The sequence below is a fragment of the Scomber japonicus genome, chromosome 23 (genome assembly GCF_027409825.1).
Source record: "Scomber japonicus isolate fScoJap1 chromosome 23, fScoJap1.pri, whole genome shotgun sequence".
Taxonomy (NCBI): Eukaryota; Metazoa; Chordata; class Actinopteri; order Scombriformes; family Scombridae; genus Scomber; species Scomber japonicus.
In genome coordinates this window covers 2,464,137-2,482,543 of record NC_070600.1, presented here as the reverse complement: position 1 = coordinate 2,482,543, position 18,407 = coordinate 2,464,137, and the positions used below count along the sequence as shown (strand labels likewise).

The following is an 18,407-nucleotide window of genomic DNA, read 5'->3' as shown; positions in this document are numbered from 1 at the left end:
CATGGTAAGGCCTGTTGAGCAATCTACTAACCTTTCGCCTCCACTGGTGTTTTCCTTATTCTCACATCATGTGGTATCTGCTTCTACATAGTCCCTCCTCTTTATGATTTTATCATAAATGTTCGGCAAGATTATGTATGATAAATGTGTCTATATAGGTGTGGATATTATGGATATATGATGATGTGAGTACAACCTGTGTTCCTCAATAACTCAGTATCTGCTTCTACAATCTAAAGTGAGAACATAACAGCCATAATCATTTCTGTTGATTTATTGAAAATGAAGGATGCAACATTTGAATGGAGGTTTCATGATAACCTTTAACACATATGCCAGCTGGAATAAAAATACATCTTTTTGAAATATTTTCGTTTTTGTAGATTCTGGCCCACTTCAGGAACGTCATGTCATAAAAATGTCAGGCTTACAGATGTTATTTAGGGTGTTAGTATTGCTTTCAAATGTCAAAATGGGTCAAATGTGTAAGGGTTAGAAGGATGATTAAAAGCATTCTAGTATCATTAACTCAGATTAAATAGATGTTTGTCAGCTTCAGGTTGACTTCATATTTATGAACTTCTAATATTTTGTTCTTGTGGCAAAATAAATAAGTTAAGATATAGGATATACAGTTATAAGCTTGCTGTGTTTTTAAGCAAAAAAAATAAATAAATAATAAAATAAATAAAATAATGCCAAACATGAAGAAGGTCAAACTCCAGCTCTTTGAGCATGAGGTTGTATTATAGTCTTTACAGCTGTAATAACCCATGTGGAAGAATTGATCCTCCACTAATTACATCAGTGCATCTGGAAAATAATAACTGAACATCTGAATGTTTTGAGTTTGAATTTAAAAATCCAGTTAAACATTTGCTTCCAGCTGCTGATGTTTTGAACTTCCACACAGATTCAAACTGTGAGTTAACTCTCATGAAGGATTAAAGAAACCAGAAAATACACAGATTTGAGAAGCTGGAATCAGAGAATTTGGACATTTCCTTTTTTAAAAATGGAGCGGCTGTGGCTGAAGAGGTAGACTGAGCGTCTCCAAGTCTGAAGATTGGCCCCGGCTCCTCCAGTCCTCATGTACATGAACCCTGATAGCTGTGTCAGCGGTGTGTGTGTGGATAGACAACCTCCATCTGATGAGCAGGTTGGTATCCTGTGTGGTAGCTCCTGTCATCAGTGTGTGTGAATGAGTGAATGTGACATGTAGTGTAAAAGAGCTTTGAGTGGTCATAAAGAGTAGAACAGTGCTATAAGTACAGTCCATTTACCATTTAAAAATCACTCAAATTAATTGTAAGCATATTTTTGGCCACTTGAGGGCAGCGGAATGAGGTAAAAACACAACACTGACATCACATTATAAAGTGAATGTGTTAGCATAAGTTTCCTCCAGCAGACACAGAGCTACATCAGTATTCATTTTCATCCACAAGATGAGCAAGTCCACTCTCTCCACAAACTCCTGAGAAAAATATCTACTGTTTAGCTGCTACATACTCTGTCCAGTGGTGGTCTGTAAGTGTGTGTGCAGTTTGGTGCTGAGCTGTTGGACATGACTTAGATAAGAGTGGGTGTTCAGGCTATGAAACCACAACAATGAGATAAGAGAGGAGAGAAGTTTTGTAGTGCTGAGTTCATCACAAAGAGATACAGTTCAATTTAGAAATACTCTATTTATACATATTATTAATATCGATTAGTGCAGCTTTAATTTTTTTTAGATGCACATGAGAACTATTCAACAAATCAAACAGTTAAAAACTCAGTCCTAACGTAAGGTAAGGTATCTTTATTGAAATTCAATAAAAAATAAATCAAAATAAATTAAATAGTATATATACAATAAACAATCTGTGTAAGATAATCTACAACTATATACATCTGCAATACACATGAATTCCTGATCCTATATACCAGTGTGCAATGTAAGGTGAGTGGGAAGTACTGGGAACTGTGGTGGTGTACAGTCTGATGCTGATGGTATTAAGGCGACACACACATATTTTCAGGTTGAAATAATTTCATATTTTTATTCGGTAATTCAAAGAGACAAGACATATAAAAGATCTGGACTCCAGACAGCACAGAGATTGATAATAAACTTTAATTTCAAGTTAAGATGGATGGCTGTGGAACATAGAAAACACACATTTCAGTATAAACATATGCATTCCGATGGAGTTTAACAGGTTGAAACCAGCTATCAGGAGTCAGTGGACGAGCATCTCCGCAGCACGGCTTAATATGCATTAATATGAGTCACTAAAGCCCACACAGAGCAGTGAGTCTACACTTCACACTGGGTGGGAAATGATTATCTGCACTGTAAGTCTGCTGAAGAGCGGGAACTCTTTAGCCTGGTTCTGAGGAAGGTCTTGCCTTCTGGTACCACAGGTGTTCCTGGATACTGAGATTCAGGAAGGATGATGCAAGGGCAAAGATTTGACATAGAAGTGAGGATTTCTTTCTGTCTATTTGAATAAAGTAGCAGTTTGCTGATGTATGAAACCAATTAGAGTTCTATGCAAAACTACAGTAGAGCAAATTATGCAGAGAAAACCTGACAAGACTCTTCACTTTTATCGGTTCATTCTTCATTTGAAGGCAGTATGTACAGGTGTGAGTGTGTGAGTGAGAGGAAGGTGGAGGTCAATTAGGTCTGATCCAGGACTGCCATATAATCCATCACAGTCCTGGATCATCATCCCTGCAACTCTGACACTAAAGTCACTGAACAGCTCATAGACACAGAATCCATCACAGTGCAAGTGCTGAAAATACAAATGATCAGATGGAACGAAGAAGGACAGAGAAGGAAATTCTATCTTTAAAGAGATTTATCAGTAAATTATTTTCATGAGTCAAAGTTGAGGCCAGAGCTCTCTCTCTCTCTCTCTCTTCTTTTGGAATAAATGGAGCCATATTGAAACATTATCTTGTTCTCAACATTTATTGAAAAAATATCTTGTGCACCAACATGTCTAACAATGAGCTGACTTATTTTCAAACTTCCTGTGATGAGCTGCTCAGTGACTGAGACGTCAGCCTTCTTCTAACAGGCACAGACCCTACTAGAGTTTTACTTGGTGGGCTTTGATGTACAGTTTGTGCTCCAGAATGATGGAAATATCACATGAATGGCTTTTAAACCCGTAAGAAAAAAAAGCTACTACAGAATTCTGGGAACACAGTAAATACTTTTCTGTACAACATGAAAATGTTTATGGTAAATTTATTAAACATCAGAACAATATATTGGCGATCAGCGGCTTTAATAAAGAAAATAAAAAAGGGAAAAAACGAAAAAATTTCCAGCCTTCAAAAAACGTTTGTAAAATCTTACAACATGCCCATCACAAATACAGTAAATGGTGCTGAGTAAGTTCAAGTGCATCCTTAGAGTCTCAGAAGTATGTACAAACACCTGGGTAGATGATAAACAAGTCAAACCCACACCCACAAATAAACCTGACAATGTTTATTAGCAATATTTGAAGTTATAATTTGTGTTAAATCTTATATTGAGTTCTTTTTGTTCTTTTGTTATTTTTCATTTTAACAAGAACCGCACAAGGAAAGACTCACAAGGATAGATGTCTAGAAAATGTTTAGCACGAGCGCACTGACTGGTTGGGTTTTTTTTTTTTTTTTTTTATTTTATTCATGGCCTGCTTAAAGGCACTGCCACAGTACAGGGGTGGGGGGTGGGAAGCTACTGTCCATCACTCGCACAAGACAGTCCATTCTAGTGTCTAGTATACATGGGGAATGGGGGGTGGGGGGTTAGTGGGTGCGACTGCTATAGGTAAATCTCATAAAAATCGTCCAGCTCCTCGTGAAACAAGTCCCATTCGTCCTCTGAATCCGTTACCTCGTCGTCAGTCCCAGCGGCCAGAAGCATGAGGAGCATCTCGCTCAGCTCAAACGTCACCATCTCCTCGTCCTCGTTGTCGAAGGAGTCGGTGCTTTCCCGCTCGTCGAAGATGTCCCACAGCGGTGTTCGCCTCGAGTTCTAGTGCCACAGAGACAAAGAGTTTTATTTTAAGTGAATAAAGTATTCTGGCTGGAATGATCAGGAATGCTTTGTAAAGTCTGCCGTGTGTGTGTGTGTGTGTGTGTGTGTGTGGGGGGACGACTTGCTGTCATAAGTATTTTACTATGCTGATGTACTAAACCACATTTTTACCATGAGTTTTTTTTAATCATTTCTAACAGATACATATAGCTGATATATTTTCTTAAATACACAAATGAGCAGTAATTTTAATGCATAGTACAGTAGTGGCTCTTGCTGTGTCACAAGAGCCACAGCAAGGAGCAGCTGTAAAAGGGCAGGTTGTAAGAGCTCTTTGGAGCAGTCAGCTTTTTCAATAAAAAGCTCAAATGTGGAACATACTACCAAGTGAGATAAACCGCATTAAAGATATTAAGATTTTTAACAACAATGTGAAAGTTTGGCTGAAGCAAAATCAGAAATTAGTTTTGGATGTAATACTGATGTCTGATGTGTTTTAAAAGCCTAACTAGAGGCAGGAGATGAAAACCAACTAACTGTATTTAAGAAACACGTTCATTTACATTGTTCCTATCAAGTAAACTCTTTTTTTATGTACTACTTACTCATCACTACAACAATGTCTGTCAATCATTAAATCATTCTCATCTCTATCCAACTACTCCATCATCTTATCAAAATCCAACTACCCGTCTGCATGGACCAAAGGGATGTGGCAGCCCTCACCTCAGTTTCACCTTCCCACAGGAAGTATTCAATATTTAGGAATCCACATATCCCCCAGGCTGTCAGAGCTGTTTAATCTAAATTACACACTATACTCAAATCAATACAAAATGGCAAATCTACCAATTTCACTATCAGAAAGAATCTCAACAATAAAATTAATTACCTATTCACCATGATCCCGTCACTTTAATTGACCCTGGCTTAATTCCCTCAATACAGCAATATCTCAATCCTATTGGAAAAATAAAACACCTCATATAAAACTATCAACACTACAAAAACCCAAGTTTCAAGGACTAGATGCACCCAACTTTGAACTATATCACCTGTCAAGTCAGTTCAAATACAGGCACTATGCAGGAATACAAACCTTTCAGATCAGAACAGTTAAACACAACACCTGTTTTCAGAACATTTCCATAGCCTCAGCTCAGACAGCTTGGTGGAAAATATTTCCTATCAAAGGCTCCACGATTTTACAATAAACAGGAAACCATTAAACTTCACATCATGGAAACTCTTCACCACATTGTACAGGATTCCAAAATCATCAATTTTCAAGAATTAATCCAGAAGTTCGACATTTGTAACAGTCAATATCTCCAATACTTACAGCTTAAGTTCACCATTCTCCCCAAAATCAACAATACATTTAACATGCAAGATCAAACAATTATTATAGATGACTTTTACTCTCAAGGATATATACATTTCTAAACACTATTGACACTTTAATTTTTCTCCCAACCTCAAAGTGGGAACAGGATCTTTCCATCACTCCAAATGCAGACTTCTGGTCTCAAACATGCAAAAATAACTTCACTCACTGCAAAATCCCAAATTTACAACTCATTCAATTCAAGGTTAACCACAGAACACACTACACAGGTGAGAGATTACATTTAATGGGTTTCACTACATCACATCAATGCACTCCACAGACAATGACATGCATGCTCTTTGGCACTGTACACCAATTAGACAATTCTGGACACAAGTCACAGATCACCTATCACATATACTAGGCTGCCACATCCCCATATCCCCTCAACTCTGCATCTTAGGAGACATGTCATCACAGTTACATAATCATATTATAACTACACTGTTCACAGCCCTAGCTGTCACCAACAGAACATCACACACTGGAAGAATCTGTTAATAGCTCAAATCACAATAGAATAAATGTCTGCAACTAAACTTCGTCCACATTTATTCAAAAATCCACCTCTACAAATGCCTGATGTCAATTCCACAGAACCTTGCAACACATTCTTTTTTTTTAAATGTATTATTTTATTTTTTTCCTCTTATTTATTCTAGTATTATTATTATTATTATTATTATTATTATTTCTTTCTTTTCTTACTCTTTTTCCTTTTCTGCTGTTGGTATCACGGAAATATCCACACATATATACACACAAGCATTCATAAATACGGTACACACACACACACACACACACCTAAATCCCCTATTAGTTAGGCTACCTCTTCATCTCTCTGTCTGTCTCTTCATCCGTTTGTCTGTCTCTTCATCTGTCTATCTGTCTCTTCATCTGTCTGTCTGTGTCTCTTCATCTGTCTGTCTGTGTCTCTTCATCTGTCTGTCTGTCTGTGTCTCTTCATCTGTCTGTCTGTGTCTCTTCATCTGTCTGTCTGTCTGTGTCTCTTCATCTGTCTGTCTGTCTGTGTCTCTTCATCTGTCTGTCTGTGTCTCTTCATCTGTCTGTCTGTGTCTCTTCATCTGTCTGTCTGTCTGTCTGTCTGTCTGTCTGTCTGTCTGTCTGTCTGTCTGTCTGTCTCTTCATCTGTCTGTCTGTCTCTTCATCTGTCTGTCTGGTGGCGGGCCAAAAAAGAAAAAAAAAATACTACCTTTCTATACTTTGATTCTTGGTGTCACAGTAGTACAACACATTATATTATAAAGGTATTACTAATACTGTTCAGTGAGTCAACACAAGTTTCAGCAACAACAGAACACCTCAGTGAGGTCATATTTAGAACAGTTACTGCTTTGTATTACATCTCACATTCTGCCTAGTAGAACTCTTACTAATTTCTACATCCAGCAGAGGGCGCTGCAGCTGAGGTAATTTTAAAAAGGTATGATGAGATAAAACAGTAGAGGTCTTCATTGAAACTCATGACATACGGATAATGAAAACTTTGCCTCTTATTATAATACAGATCTTGGTAGCAAGTATGTTAAAGTATGTATGAGTTTTTTATGAGAATTTTTAGTAGGAGGACATGCAGGCGAAATGACAGCACTGATGGAGCAGGTGTTAAGTGTTACCCGGCTCCTGCTGTTGGATCCAGTCTGCCTTCTCTGTGGCTGAGCTTCCTCCAATCGCCCGTCAGGAAAAGCGTGCTTATAGAAGCAATTTGAGCCAAAAGGGCACGTTCCACGCCCCTCGTCAAAGTATCGACACGGTTTAGTCCTGGAGAGAGAAGAAGAAGAAGGGAATGTAGAGGTTAGACAGTCATACATAAATACAGTAGGGGGGGGGGGGGGGGGGGGGTAGATGTTTGGTCACTGGAGCTTTTCATTAATTGTAAAGAAGAACACATTTTCAGTGTTTCAGAGTAAAGACATGGATAGAACAGTGTCTTCAATTCTGCATCCGCCCACTCCCACAGATTCACATCCCACTCCTCCACACAGCAACAGCTTTCTACTAAAACCTGCTTGCTCCATCCTGCAGACAAAACACTGGACTCTTACTCACTCATCCTCTGTGTTTAACAGGCCAGCTTCAGAAAAACTGCTTAAAGTCCGTGTAAAGGAAGAATAAATATGTGCCTGAGTTTGACATACCACAGAAAAGTGTGTTGTTAACCACCCTGCCAAATTTGAATGATTAAAAAAATCGCCAAATATATGAAATTAGGCTTCAAAGTTGTGTAAAACTCTCTTTCTCTGCTCCTAAACGCTGTGGGAGTGTCCGTCGAGTTTGCTGAAACCCCGCTCCCTACCAAGTGTCACCTGTCAATCAAAGTCACCACCTTTACCAGAAACATGGCCGCTACGTCTGAGAGCTTTCTGCTGCTAACTCGGCTGTTAGCTCGGCGGCAAACTCGGCAGCTAACTGGCTAACTGTAGAATGTAGTAGTAGTGTGTTGAATGTATTTATACCTCTACAGCAGCAGGGGCGGGTTTATGATGAAATCCTGAACACAGAAATCTTGAAACACAGTTTGTGAAGCCTAGCTCCACAATTCAAATCTAAATGGTTGAAATGCTTTTTACACCTTTTTTAGAAATACATTTATGACCTATTTAATGTGTTTAGAAGAAAATGTCTAAATTCACTTTACACTGTCTTTAAAATAAACTGGATAGACAATAAGTCTTATTAAAAAGTGAAGAACTATGTGCTTCAGCCTCTGTGAAAGCTACAGCTGTTGTGTTTTTATGGTGCAGTTGTACCCCATGCCGTCCTTGTATTTCTGGATGAGTTTCTGCTTGTCGTCTTTATCTTCAACCCAGTACTCGCTTGGGATGACAAAGTTGGATGTGATTCGACACTCTGGGCAAGACCTGAAAACAAACAGGAAGTGGTGGAGAGAGTCACAGGTCAGTAAGCACACTGTTACTGACTGAAAAGATTCATAGACACAGAGAGAAACATGAAATGATAAAATAAGTTCTTACAGATGTAAGTGTACTTCGCTGTCATACAGTGTGGGAACTTTGAGTTTAGAACACTGCTTTTGTTTTTTTCGCACTCTGATGTTCACTACAGTTTTCTCTCTCTCTCTCTCTCTCGCTCTCTGCCACACAGTTTTTCCTTTCTCCAGACACAATAAATCTGTCTGTGTAACTTCGATAATGAATGAAGTGCTTTTAGAAATAGGAATATAACATAAAAGACAGGAGAGTGCTTCATGTATTCTTTATGAGTCCTGTAGATTGCTACATTAAAACTGAAACATCAGCTCAATACAACTGATGCAGAAATGTAATCATAACAGACAGCAGTGTTAAGATCATTAGTCCATATATGGATATTGATTGACAGACGATTAATCAAGATACATCAGACACACTGGTGGTCCCGTTAGCGCTTGTACTAAGCCATTCAGCTGTTGGCTCTAACTCCACTATTTTATATTAGATAGACCTCATGGTGCATATGACGCTAGGTAAGGCTGCTCAATTAATCGAAATTTGATCGTGATTACGATTTTGGGGTCAAACGATTTCAAAACTAATAAAATCGAGGGGAAACGATTTTTACTAATAATGATAGCGCTCAATAACAAAGGTTTTATTTTGAAAAGCTCAGACAGGAAGCCGCTGCAGCACCATTAGTTTGACAGAAGCTGAAACATACGTGAAATGTTTTAACTGTAAATAAAAGTGCAGAGTTTCCAGCCTGCGGTCTGACAATGCTGAGTTTACTGACTAATTATTAAAAACCAGGAAGTAATGTGTGAACTGTCGTCATGGTAACTCACTCAACACTAATATCTCTGCACATGTTCTGCTGTGTGTTGCGTTAAGCGGCAGATAAAAGGCTGCTGCTGGGAGAGAAAATTAATCAAGAAATGTCCAATAAATGCAACATGTTTCTAAAGTTAAAAAACAAATCGTGATTTCAATTTTGACCCAAAAAATCGTGATTATGATTTTTTTCCATAATCGAGCAGCCCTAACGCTAGGTCGAAATTACGCCAAACCATCGCTTTAAAGCCTGTGTAAAGTTCCTTTGTGTCAATGTAGGCACCTGCGGTTTATAGACATGTGTGGCGTATTTATGTTCAAAATACTCGGTGCGGCTTATATTTAGGTGCGTCTTAGAGTAATGGAACCAACTGTTTGCTATTGACACAAATGTAGGTTTCCTATTGTAAAAACTGCGTTCCTTCTCAAACCCTGCTTTGACAGCCTGCCCTTCTCTCCTGGATAAAAACAAACATCTGTGAGTGACTCACTTGATGATTTTGCTCTCAAACTGTTTGGCACTCCTCCACTTGCGGATGCACTTCAGACAGTAGCAGTGGCTGCAGTTGGAGAGGATGCCAAATCTGCGTTCGCTTGGGTTGACCTTCTCAAACACCACCTCCATACACACACCGCACATCATGTCCTTGCTGCGTTGGATGGCGAATGAGATCTCCATGTCCTTCTCATGAGCCTCTATGCATGCCTGTGACAGAGAGTGAGAGTGAATGAGTGAAAGCAGAGTCTGGCTGCACAGCAGACAGCGTGTGAGGCACTTTACCTTTGTGTGCTCTGACCGCTGGTTGTTGTCAGTGGGGTGGAGTACCTGCAGTCCGCACATGTCACACACGTCGCCATGGAGATAGGCACAGTTGAGACCGTAGCGGCACTCTCCGACGGCAGCGTATGGACAAAGCTGCTTCCTCAACTCTTTGTTGTCCTGAGTTGTGTCACTGTCCAAATCCTCAATGAGAGGAGCAGAGCTCTCCGCCTTCACCGGCTCAGCTGCCACACACACACACACACACACACACACACACACACACACACACACACACACACACACACACACACACACACACACACACACACACACACACACACACACACACACACACCTGAAATCTACAAGTGTGTGAACTCTGGCTGATAACCGCTCAAATGATGTCATCTGAGGACATTCTTTCCCTAACTGAACAGCCTTCAGATGTTATTAAAGAAAGCAGGGCTGAGTGATAAAACCTTCATCCCAGCCACAGCAGCAGGGTGACACAGCTTACACACGTGGTGCTCAAAAAATGAAAGAAAAAAAAAAAACAACACAAACATAAAAAACATCTTCATAGTTACAATGTTCATACTACCTGTTTTCAGGTTTCAATCCTAAACTTCAAATCCAACTCAAACTTTACAAAGGCTTACTGTTGTTAAATATATATGTAACAATGTGACATCATTTTAGCCATATATCCACATTAACTTGGCACTCAGTGGAGCACAAAGTGGAGCATGACATCATTATGACCACCTGCACACCTGTCAGCTTCACTTGGTACAAACAAAGAAACACTCACATTGTTGACTGTGAGTTTTCTGTTTGTTTAATATTCATAGTAACTTAGAAATAAAGCAAGAGGAATAAACATAAACTATCAGTTGAAGGGGAGCAGAGAACCTCCTTCTCAGTTGGTTTTGATCTGACAGTGTGTCTGACACACAGCAGCCTCACACACTGTTTGTTTGAATCACACCAGCAGATGTGTGAAAGCTCCTCAACTCATTCACACCAGACATGAGATGTCAGTGTGCAGTAAGAACCAGCTGTCAGCAGGAGGACAAACTGTCTTCACCAGGGTAAGGAACAGTCAGTGGACAAAAATGACTTTCAAGTAGATAACTGCTCTGTTTGTATTCATTAGGTTTATTTCTCTCTGAACTGATACACAGCAGAGGGTTTGAGTGATTTGAAGAGCTGCTGGTGACTGTTAAAAAATCTGACTTGGAGCATAAAAAGTGTGTTTATGTCTTCAAAAAAATGCTGCCGCTGTTCCTTTACACTACATTACCAACGCAGCCAAGCATCATGGGAAAGTGGACCTTAACCCTACTGTTGTCCTCGAGTCAAGGATGTAAATGACAGAGTTCAAGCAGCTCCATCATAGTGAAAACTGATGCTAGCACCTGCCCAACATCAAATCTAATGTTATGAAGGACTGTGTGAGTATATGGTCACTCACCCCGTCCACAGTACGGCTGTCCTGGGACAAACTCAGCGGCGTTGACCCAGTCTTGTGCCCCTGGACCAGGTGTTGGCCCACTGGGTTCTGGGTCTGACTGAGCGGCCAGCGAGGCGGAGGGCAGCGGCAGCGTCTCGGTTGTTGGCAGCTCCTCCTGTTTTGTTGGTTTACAGTGTTCATACCTGAGAGGAAGCACATAGAAACATGACGGTTACAGTACACATCTAAAAGTTTCATATGGGCAAAGTGGAACTGTGTCACTACTGAACCACTACCACACTTCCACCAACCGAGAACTTCTGCTGAGGTGCTTTCACTTAGTTTCTCCCTCAGACTCTATGGGACAAATGAATCATAGAAATATGTGAGAATGAAATAGAGATTTATACAAAGAGCTGCTGCATGTGATTCATAAGGTCTGACCAGGTCTGACTCCTAAAAGTCACTGAGTCCACACCTCAGTCCAGAATGCCCAGAGCTCTTGTTTTGTCAGTGGAACAGCTGTTTAAACAGATGTGGAGCAGCATCTCTACTAAGGATGCAACAGTATTCAATACAGTATTAAACTGTTCAATACGCCTTGTTCACTTCAATACACAAAGCTGACCCACCATAGTTCGGTACAGCCATCATAAAACTTACATTTTCAAAACTTGGTCCTTGTACGCACACATTGTACATTTAGAGATCCTCAGAACCAGAGCCAGTAGAGACAGATGTGTTCATAGCCTATCAGAATTTTCCTGAATTCCCAGGAGCCTATCAGCACTCTGCATACAGATACTGGAGAAGAGAGGGTAAGTAAACTTCTGATGGTAACTACCAGAGAAAAAGGAAATTTAAAGAGGCACCATCATCTTATAAAACTTGTGTGTGGGAATATTTTTGATTGGAGGCAAAAGCCAGTCAACAAACATCACTGCGTGGAAGCATTACATACAACTGTCAGCTACTCATCAGGTAACACAGCCAACATATTCCATTTCCATGGCCAGCACCGGGCTGGAAGTGGAGTAGCATACAGAGCTGGTTCATCAGCTAAAACACAACCGTCTATTGCAGCTGTTTTCCAACAACAGTTTGATACCAATTCAAAAAAAAAAAAAAAAAAAAAAAAAGGAGAAATAAGGAAAGCAGTGGACGTCTTCATAGCCAAAGACATGCAGCCCTATTCAGTGGTTATGGACACCAGATTCTGTCACATAATGAAAACAACTGAACCTCATTTCACTAGCAAAGTTATTCAGGAACTTTACAAAGTATCTCAGTCAAGTTGTTTCTTTAATAGTATTTGTTATTTAACTAGATTGAATACTGTACTTCATGTTTATATTTAACATATATACATATATATTTCACATTTATTATAACAGAGCAAGTATAATTTTTATATGTGATATTTTATATGTGATATTACATATTTTAAACAGAAGGCAAGAAAGATAAGTGTTCATATAAAAAATGACTATATCTGTGCCTTCAATTATTTTGTATTCCCTCTGCTAGTGTGAGTAATAGTACCCTGTTGATTTAAAATAGAAAAGGCAAAGAACATAAAGGATGTTCAAGTTTAAATAATATTAAGATACTGAAATTGTACTGTTACCGTGGCCCAAAAAACATGATGCATACTGAACCGTGGGTATCTCTACAGTCCAGTGTGAGTCTTCAGCTGACGAGAGAGAGAGAGAGACGCTCTGTGCTGTGAGCTAACACCAGGGTCCACTCTTTTTATCTGTCTGTGTAGAAACAAACAGCAGCATTGAAATGGATAAGCTGTTATATTAGTTTATAGTAGGAGAGCTGCTCTATTTGTCATTGAAGCCTGTACTGATGACACAAACAATCATTAGTAATGCTGTAGTATACTGGCCTGTAACAAAGAAATTTTTGCAACAATACAAGAAATATTGATGAGAATGATTTTGTTGGTAAACACATGGAGCATGTGTAGATGCAGATAGACACAATAGACGTGTGGCAGCTGTTCAGTGCTGGTGTCAGTCACCATGTTATTTATAGTGTGATGGGACTGCAAGTCTACATGACCTTCACTGTGTTCACTGTGTGGAAGAACTGCACACTGGTTTAGTTTCAGAAAACATCTGTCAATTTCCACTATTGATTGTGCTGCTTGTGCTTATTAAAATATATGCTGCTTGTTTTTCTTCTTCAGTGAATATGAAGCATGTGTTTGTCCCACTGAGCTGTCTGTGGAATAAGACAACAGTTAGATTCAAAACCTAGTGCTCATGGTCTGAGCATTAGGGAATAAGAGCGTGATTCATTAGAGGAAAGAGGACAGTACACAACACATAGTGTCTTCAGTATTCAACAATACTGAAACTAGTATAGAATCACCCACATGTGTGCCAGGAAAGCCCCCCCCCACACACACACACACACACGTCTGATTCAACTGCACCAGCACAGTGATTCACTTCTGTCAGTGTGTGGAAGCAGCTGTACTAGCAACAAGCAGGTAAAAATACAAGCAAGTTTGTGTTTGGACTGTAGTGTGGCAGTGTTCAGGGGGGCGGGGAGAGTGTGAGTGTGTGTGTGTGTGTGTGTGAGTGTGAGTGTGAGTGTGAGTGTGAGTGTGAGTGTGAGTGTGAGTGGGGGGTCCTGTAAGGGTCTGGGTGGTACAGGTTCAGGATCTCCATTGCACAGCAAGTCATTTTAAACTGAACCTCTAACTCCAAACACTTCATTAGTCAGATACATTGTTCTTGATGATTCTCTGCTAGTTTTTCTACACTACAAGCACACACACACTGTTGCAAGGTCAGCAAATACGTAAAAGAATGTGTGACCGCCATCCTTAGTTTGTATAAAAACAGCATAAACATGGAGGAAGCTTAAAGTTTGAATTCATGACTGAACAGAGGAATGAGGCATTAAAGGCTGTCTCTGAGAGCTTACTATACTCCATCACACAGGCTCCATTTGTTTTTGTTTGGGAGCTCTTTGCTTTACTTTGTCATGTGATGTTTGTCACAAACTTGTCATTTGGTGATTTAACTGGAGAGAAATTAGGAGCAGTAGATGCAGCTGATCTATGTGCTAAACACATATATGTATGAATCTAAATCACAACAATAATAATAATAATAATAATAATAATAATAATAATAATAATAATAATAATAATAATAATAATAATAATAACAACAACAACAACAACAACAATAATAACAATAATAACAATAACAACAACAACAGCAACATGATTAATGGTGCAGTGTATCCTCAGGCCACGACAGCCTACACACACACACACACACACACACACACACACACAGAAGACCTGCTCTGTCTTTCCTCCAGCCTCCTCCATCACAACACACAGTTAACCAGTCTGTTCCCTGAAAGCCACTGGAGCGCGGGGCGAGCAGGGAGGGGAGAGGAGGGGTGGGGGGCTGCTGGAGCTATGCATACATAAATGACAGAGGAGGGTGCTGCAGCAGAATGAACCTGGGGAACCCAGCAACAGCAGAGGAGGAGGGGGCAGAGAGAGAGAAAGAGAACAGGAGGGAAACAGAGAGTGTTATGCAATTGCCATGCAGGCTGCAGTGCACTCGGTCTGGCCCTGGGGGCTGCAGGAGAGAGAGAGAGGGAGGGAGGGAGGGAGAGAGACACAGAGGTGGAGTGAGAGAGCGAGACAGAGCCCATCACAATAGACAGGGCCCAGAGAATTCAACCATAATAAACCCCCACAGTCACAGCCTTTCTCTAGACTCTTAATACAGGGGGTGCCGAGCCCCACAGGGTCACAGAAATAATGAGGACCCCCTTCTTACTGCAGGAATGTGACTTATTAACACAACAACAACAACAGCAGCAACAGCAGCTCTGTGTTATATAGAGTCATCTACAGGCTTCCTACAGACAGCAGAGCAGCCAGTGAGGAGAATGATGAGAGTAAACAGTGTGTGGCTGCTGCTGCTGCTGCTTTCCTCCAGTGTCTCAGTGACTGTGTGGATGCTGCTGGAGCCAGACATGAAGCAGACACTGTCTGTCTGGATACAATCAGGCTTGATAACACACTGGGAGCCTAATCTGCTTCTCAAAGGCGCGTACCACTGCATACTAAAGCCTTTTAGAACAAATGTATGCTGAGGACCACTTCTCAAAGCATGCTGCAACACACACACACACACACACACACACACACACACACACTGATAAGTTGCTCCATCAATGCACATAGTGACATGAAGAGAAAGCATGATGAGAACTCAGACACAACAGTATGCTTCATTATGATAAGAGGAAGAAATGGTTTGAATTAATCTGGACAAGAGAAGCTGGAACGTTCTTAGCCAGGTTGTGAAATTGAACATAGTGTCCTTTGAAAATCTGCAATTATTTGATAAAAATGTGTCAGCATCATGTATTGTTTTGCTCATAGTGCATTTGTGCATTTAAAAGATTTAAATCTGGACATGTAACTGAATGCAATGGTGGGAAATCATCTTCAAGCACACCACCATGTGTCCTCATGTCCTTTGAGGTAATAAAGATGGCATATGGACAAAGAGGGGTGACATGATTTGCATGAATTTCAATGTGATTACTGAGTAAACCAACTTTCAAGTCTAAACTAGCTCATATTCATCAAAATAAATGAAAATGAAACCAAATGAAAAGTGTTACATAGTGCAACATGCTTTGAAAAGGGTCAGCAATAAGTCATGTAAAGCAGAGATGATTAGTCAGTTATTAATTAGCCCATCAAGAGACCATCAACAATTCTGATCATTTAATAGACATACACATTGATATTGAATCAAAACTGCTGTGTGGTTTCCTCAAATAAGAATATTTACTGGTTTACTTGATGTAATAATAATAATAATAATAATAATGATAATAATAATAATAATAATAATAAATTGTTATTATTATTATTATTATTATTATTATTATTATTATAACAACGAGAATGAATTGAACAAATTATTTGTATTATTATCACCATTATAGATTAATCAATAATAACTGTTAGTTGGAGTCCAACAGCAATGCAAAGACAAAACACAACAGAAAATGTGTACAAAATAATACAAAAGAATTATATATTATTGTGTGTATATATATTACACACAAACATAAACAGCCAAATGGTTGTGTGTGTGTGTGTGTGTGTGTGTGTGTGTACTACAGTTGTCATCCTTTCTTAACTCAACAAAAGGCCACAGTAAGACAGTCAGGGAGAAGCTTATGCTCACTGCTATGGTGAACATGAACTTGCTCCACAGACACTAAAATCTATGACTTCTTCTTTCAGAGCTGCTACACAGCCTTGGCTCCAGTTCCTGGTAGATACAAGGAGCCTCTACATACACACAGGACAACAACATGTTGACATTAGGAAGCAGCAGTCTCAGGTGTCAGATCCACTTGAGGAGCAGGCTGCAACACTTCTGAGAAGCCGTGCCAGTAAAGCTGCTGTGCTGTCATTTGGCTCAGAACACAGCCAGTTTTAGAAAGGTAGTTCAACTGACAACTGGGAGCACTTTTTAAAGATGTGGCAGCTGACTCAACATGGCAGCTCAATACAAACATGCATGCATTTGAAAGAGTAAATCCACAATAGACCCATTTATATATTTGTCATCAAAACCCATAGTATAACAACTTTTTAGTTTAGCCTTTACCTGCAACGGTCCCCAAACACACAATTCCCCTTCTGAAAGAACTTGCAAATCATGGCTGCAGGTTTGCTGTTGGTCAGATCATGGGAATATCGACAGTTGTCTCCTTCTTTGCAAAGACCATGCATGAAATATCTGGAAGTACACAAGAGAAAGAAAGTTCAGTATTATTAGTGAGTGCTCTGTTCCAGCCATATGTTGAGCATGCTAGAGTTTTAATGGCAATATGAATTCATGTTCAAAGCCGCCTGTCAGAGTAGAAACATTCCCGAGGTGTTAGTCAGACTGTCGCCTTTCACTTTCACACTGTTCACGCCATCAAGCTAATCTTAGCACGGCAAACAATTCAGCCCATTATGTCAGCTAATGAAGTGACTGTGGCAGCTAGCAGGTGCTGTGACTATAAAGACGTTCAACTCAACAACAGGAAAACTCGCCTGTTATAATGTTAGTTAGTTTTAAAGAGAGCGTGTCCATTCTCTGTAATGCTACAGCTTATTAACATGAACGTTAATGATTCTATCACTTTGCTGTATGACAGTTGTTTGGTGTAGTATATTATTTGGTAATGCTAGCAGGGTGAACAGCTCAAAACGTAGCAAGCAAACTGGTCGCAACGAAGCGAAGCAGTGTCTGTGTGACTGAACATAACAACACAGTCCACAGCTAACGTTAGCTAGCCCAGGCTCACAAGTCGCTGTTGTCAGCCGTCCGCCAGCGGCAGAACCACCTCTGTTTTCACATTAAATGATAGGAAATAACATCATCTTCGAAATTTGAATACAGGTTCGTGTTGTCTTACCTGCAGGTTACGTGTTTGGTCCAACCTCCCGTTACTGATGAAGCCGCTGTAGACGCTGCAGCTGCCTCCGCCATTGCTGTTTATGTTGAGAAGCTACGGCCGGATCTTCCGGACAGCTCCGCTCCCACTCGGCTTCTTTCGTACATGTACGGTTCAAGTCGGAGTTTACCGTAAACCTGTCGCCGCGCACTGTCCACAGAGAGGCACCATCGCCACACTCACACACTCCTATTAGTAGGCTGTCTTTGGGCTTTGTCATCAAATGATTACAGTTCAGTTTAGAGCAAGAAGTTCCAGGATGAACAAGAAGTTCACACTCATATTGAGTCACTAAACACATAAAAAAGAAGGGATTTTTAGTTAGTATGTACCACAAGCCCAGTTTGTAAGTGGGGCAATCTGAAAACCCTTACTCCTCCTTCATTACCAGGTGTCACTGAGCAAGGCCTATGCAAAACTGGGGTTTCCCTGAACCAAAGAGAAATGGCATGATTTGTGCTACT

General features: G+C 40.1%; 1 protein-coding gene across 1 annotated transcript; it reads right to left on the bottom strand.

Moving 5' to 3' along the window:
• Positions 1-2,922: 2,922 nt before the first annotated feature.
• mkrn1 (makorin, ring finger protein, 1) lies at positions 2,923-18,014 on the bottom strand. Its single transcript, XM_053314085.1, has 8 exons — positions 17,905-18,014; positions 17,106-17,237; positions 11,446-11,627; positions 9,990-10,213; positions 9,700-9,914; positions 8,192-8,302; positions 7,058-7,202; positions 2,923-4,027 (listed from the first exon to the last, which is right to left on the bottom strand). Exons 1-8 carry the CDS (start codon positions 17,976-17,978, stop codon positions 3,815-3,817), a joined length of 1,296 nt encoding a protein of 431 aa, XP_053170060.1. The 5' UTR covers positions 17,979-18,014; the 3' UTR covers positions 2,923-3,814.
• Positions 18,015-18,407: the final 393 nt, after the last annotated feature.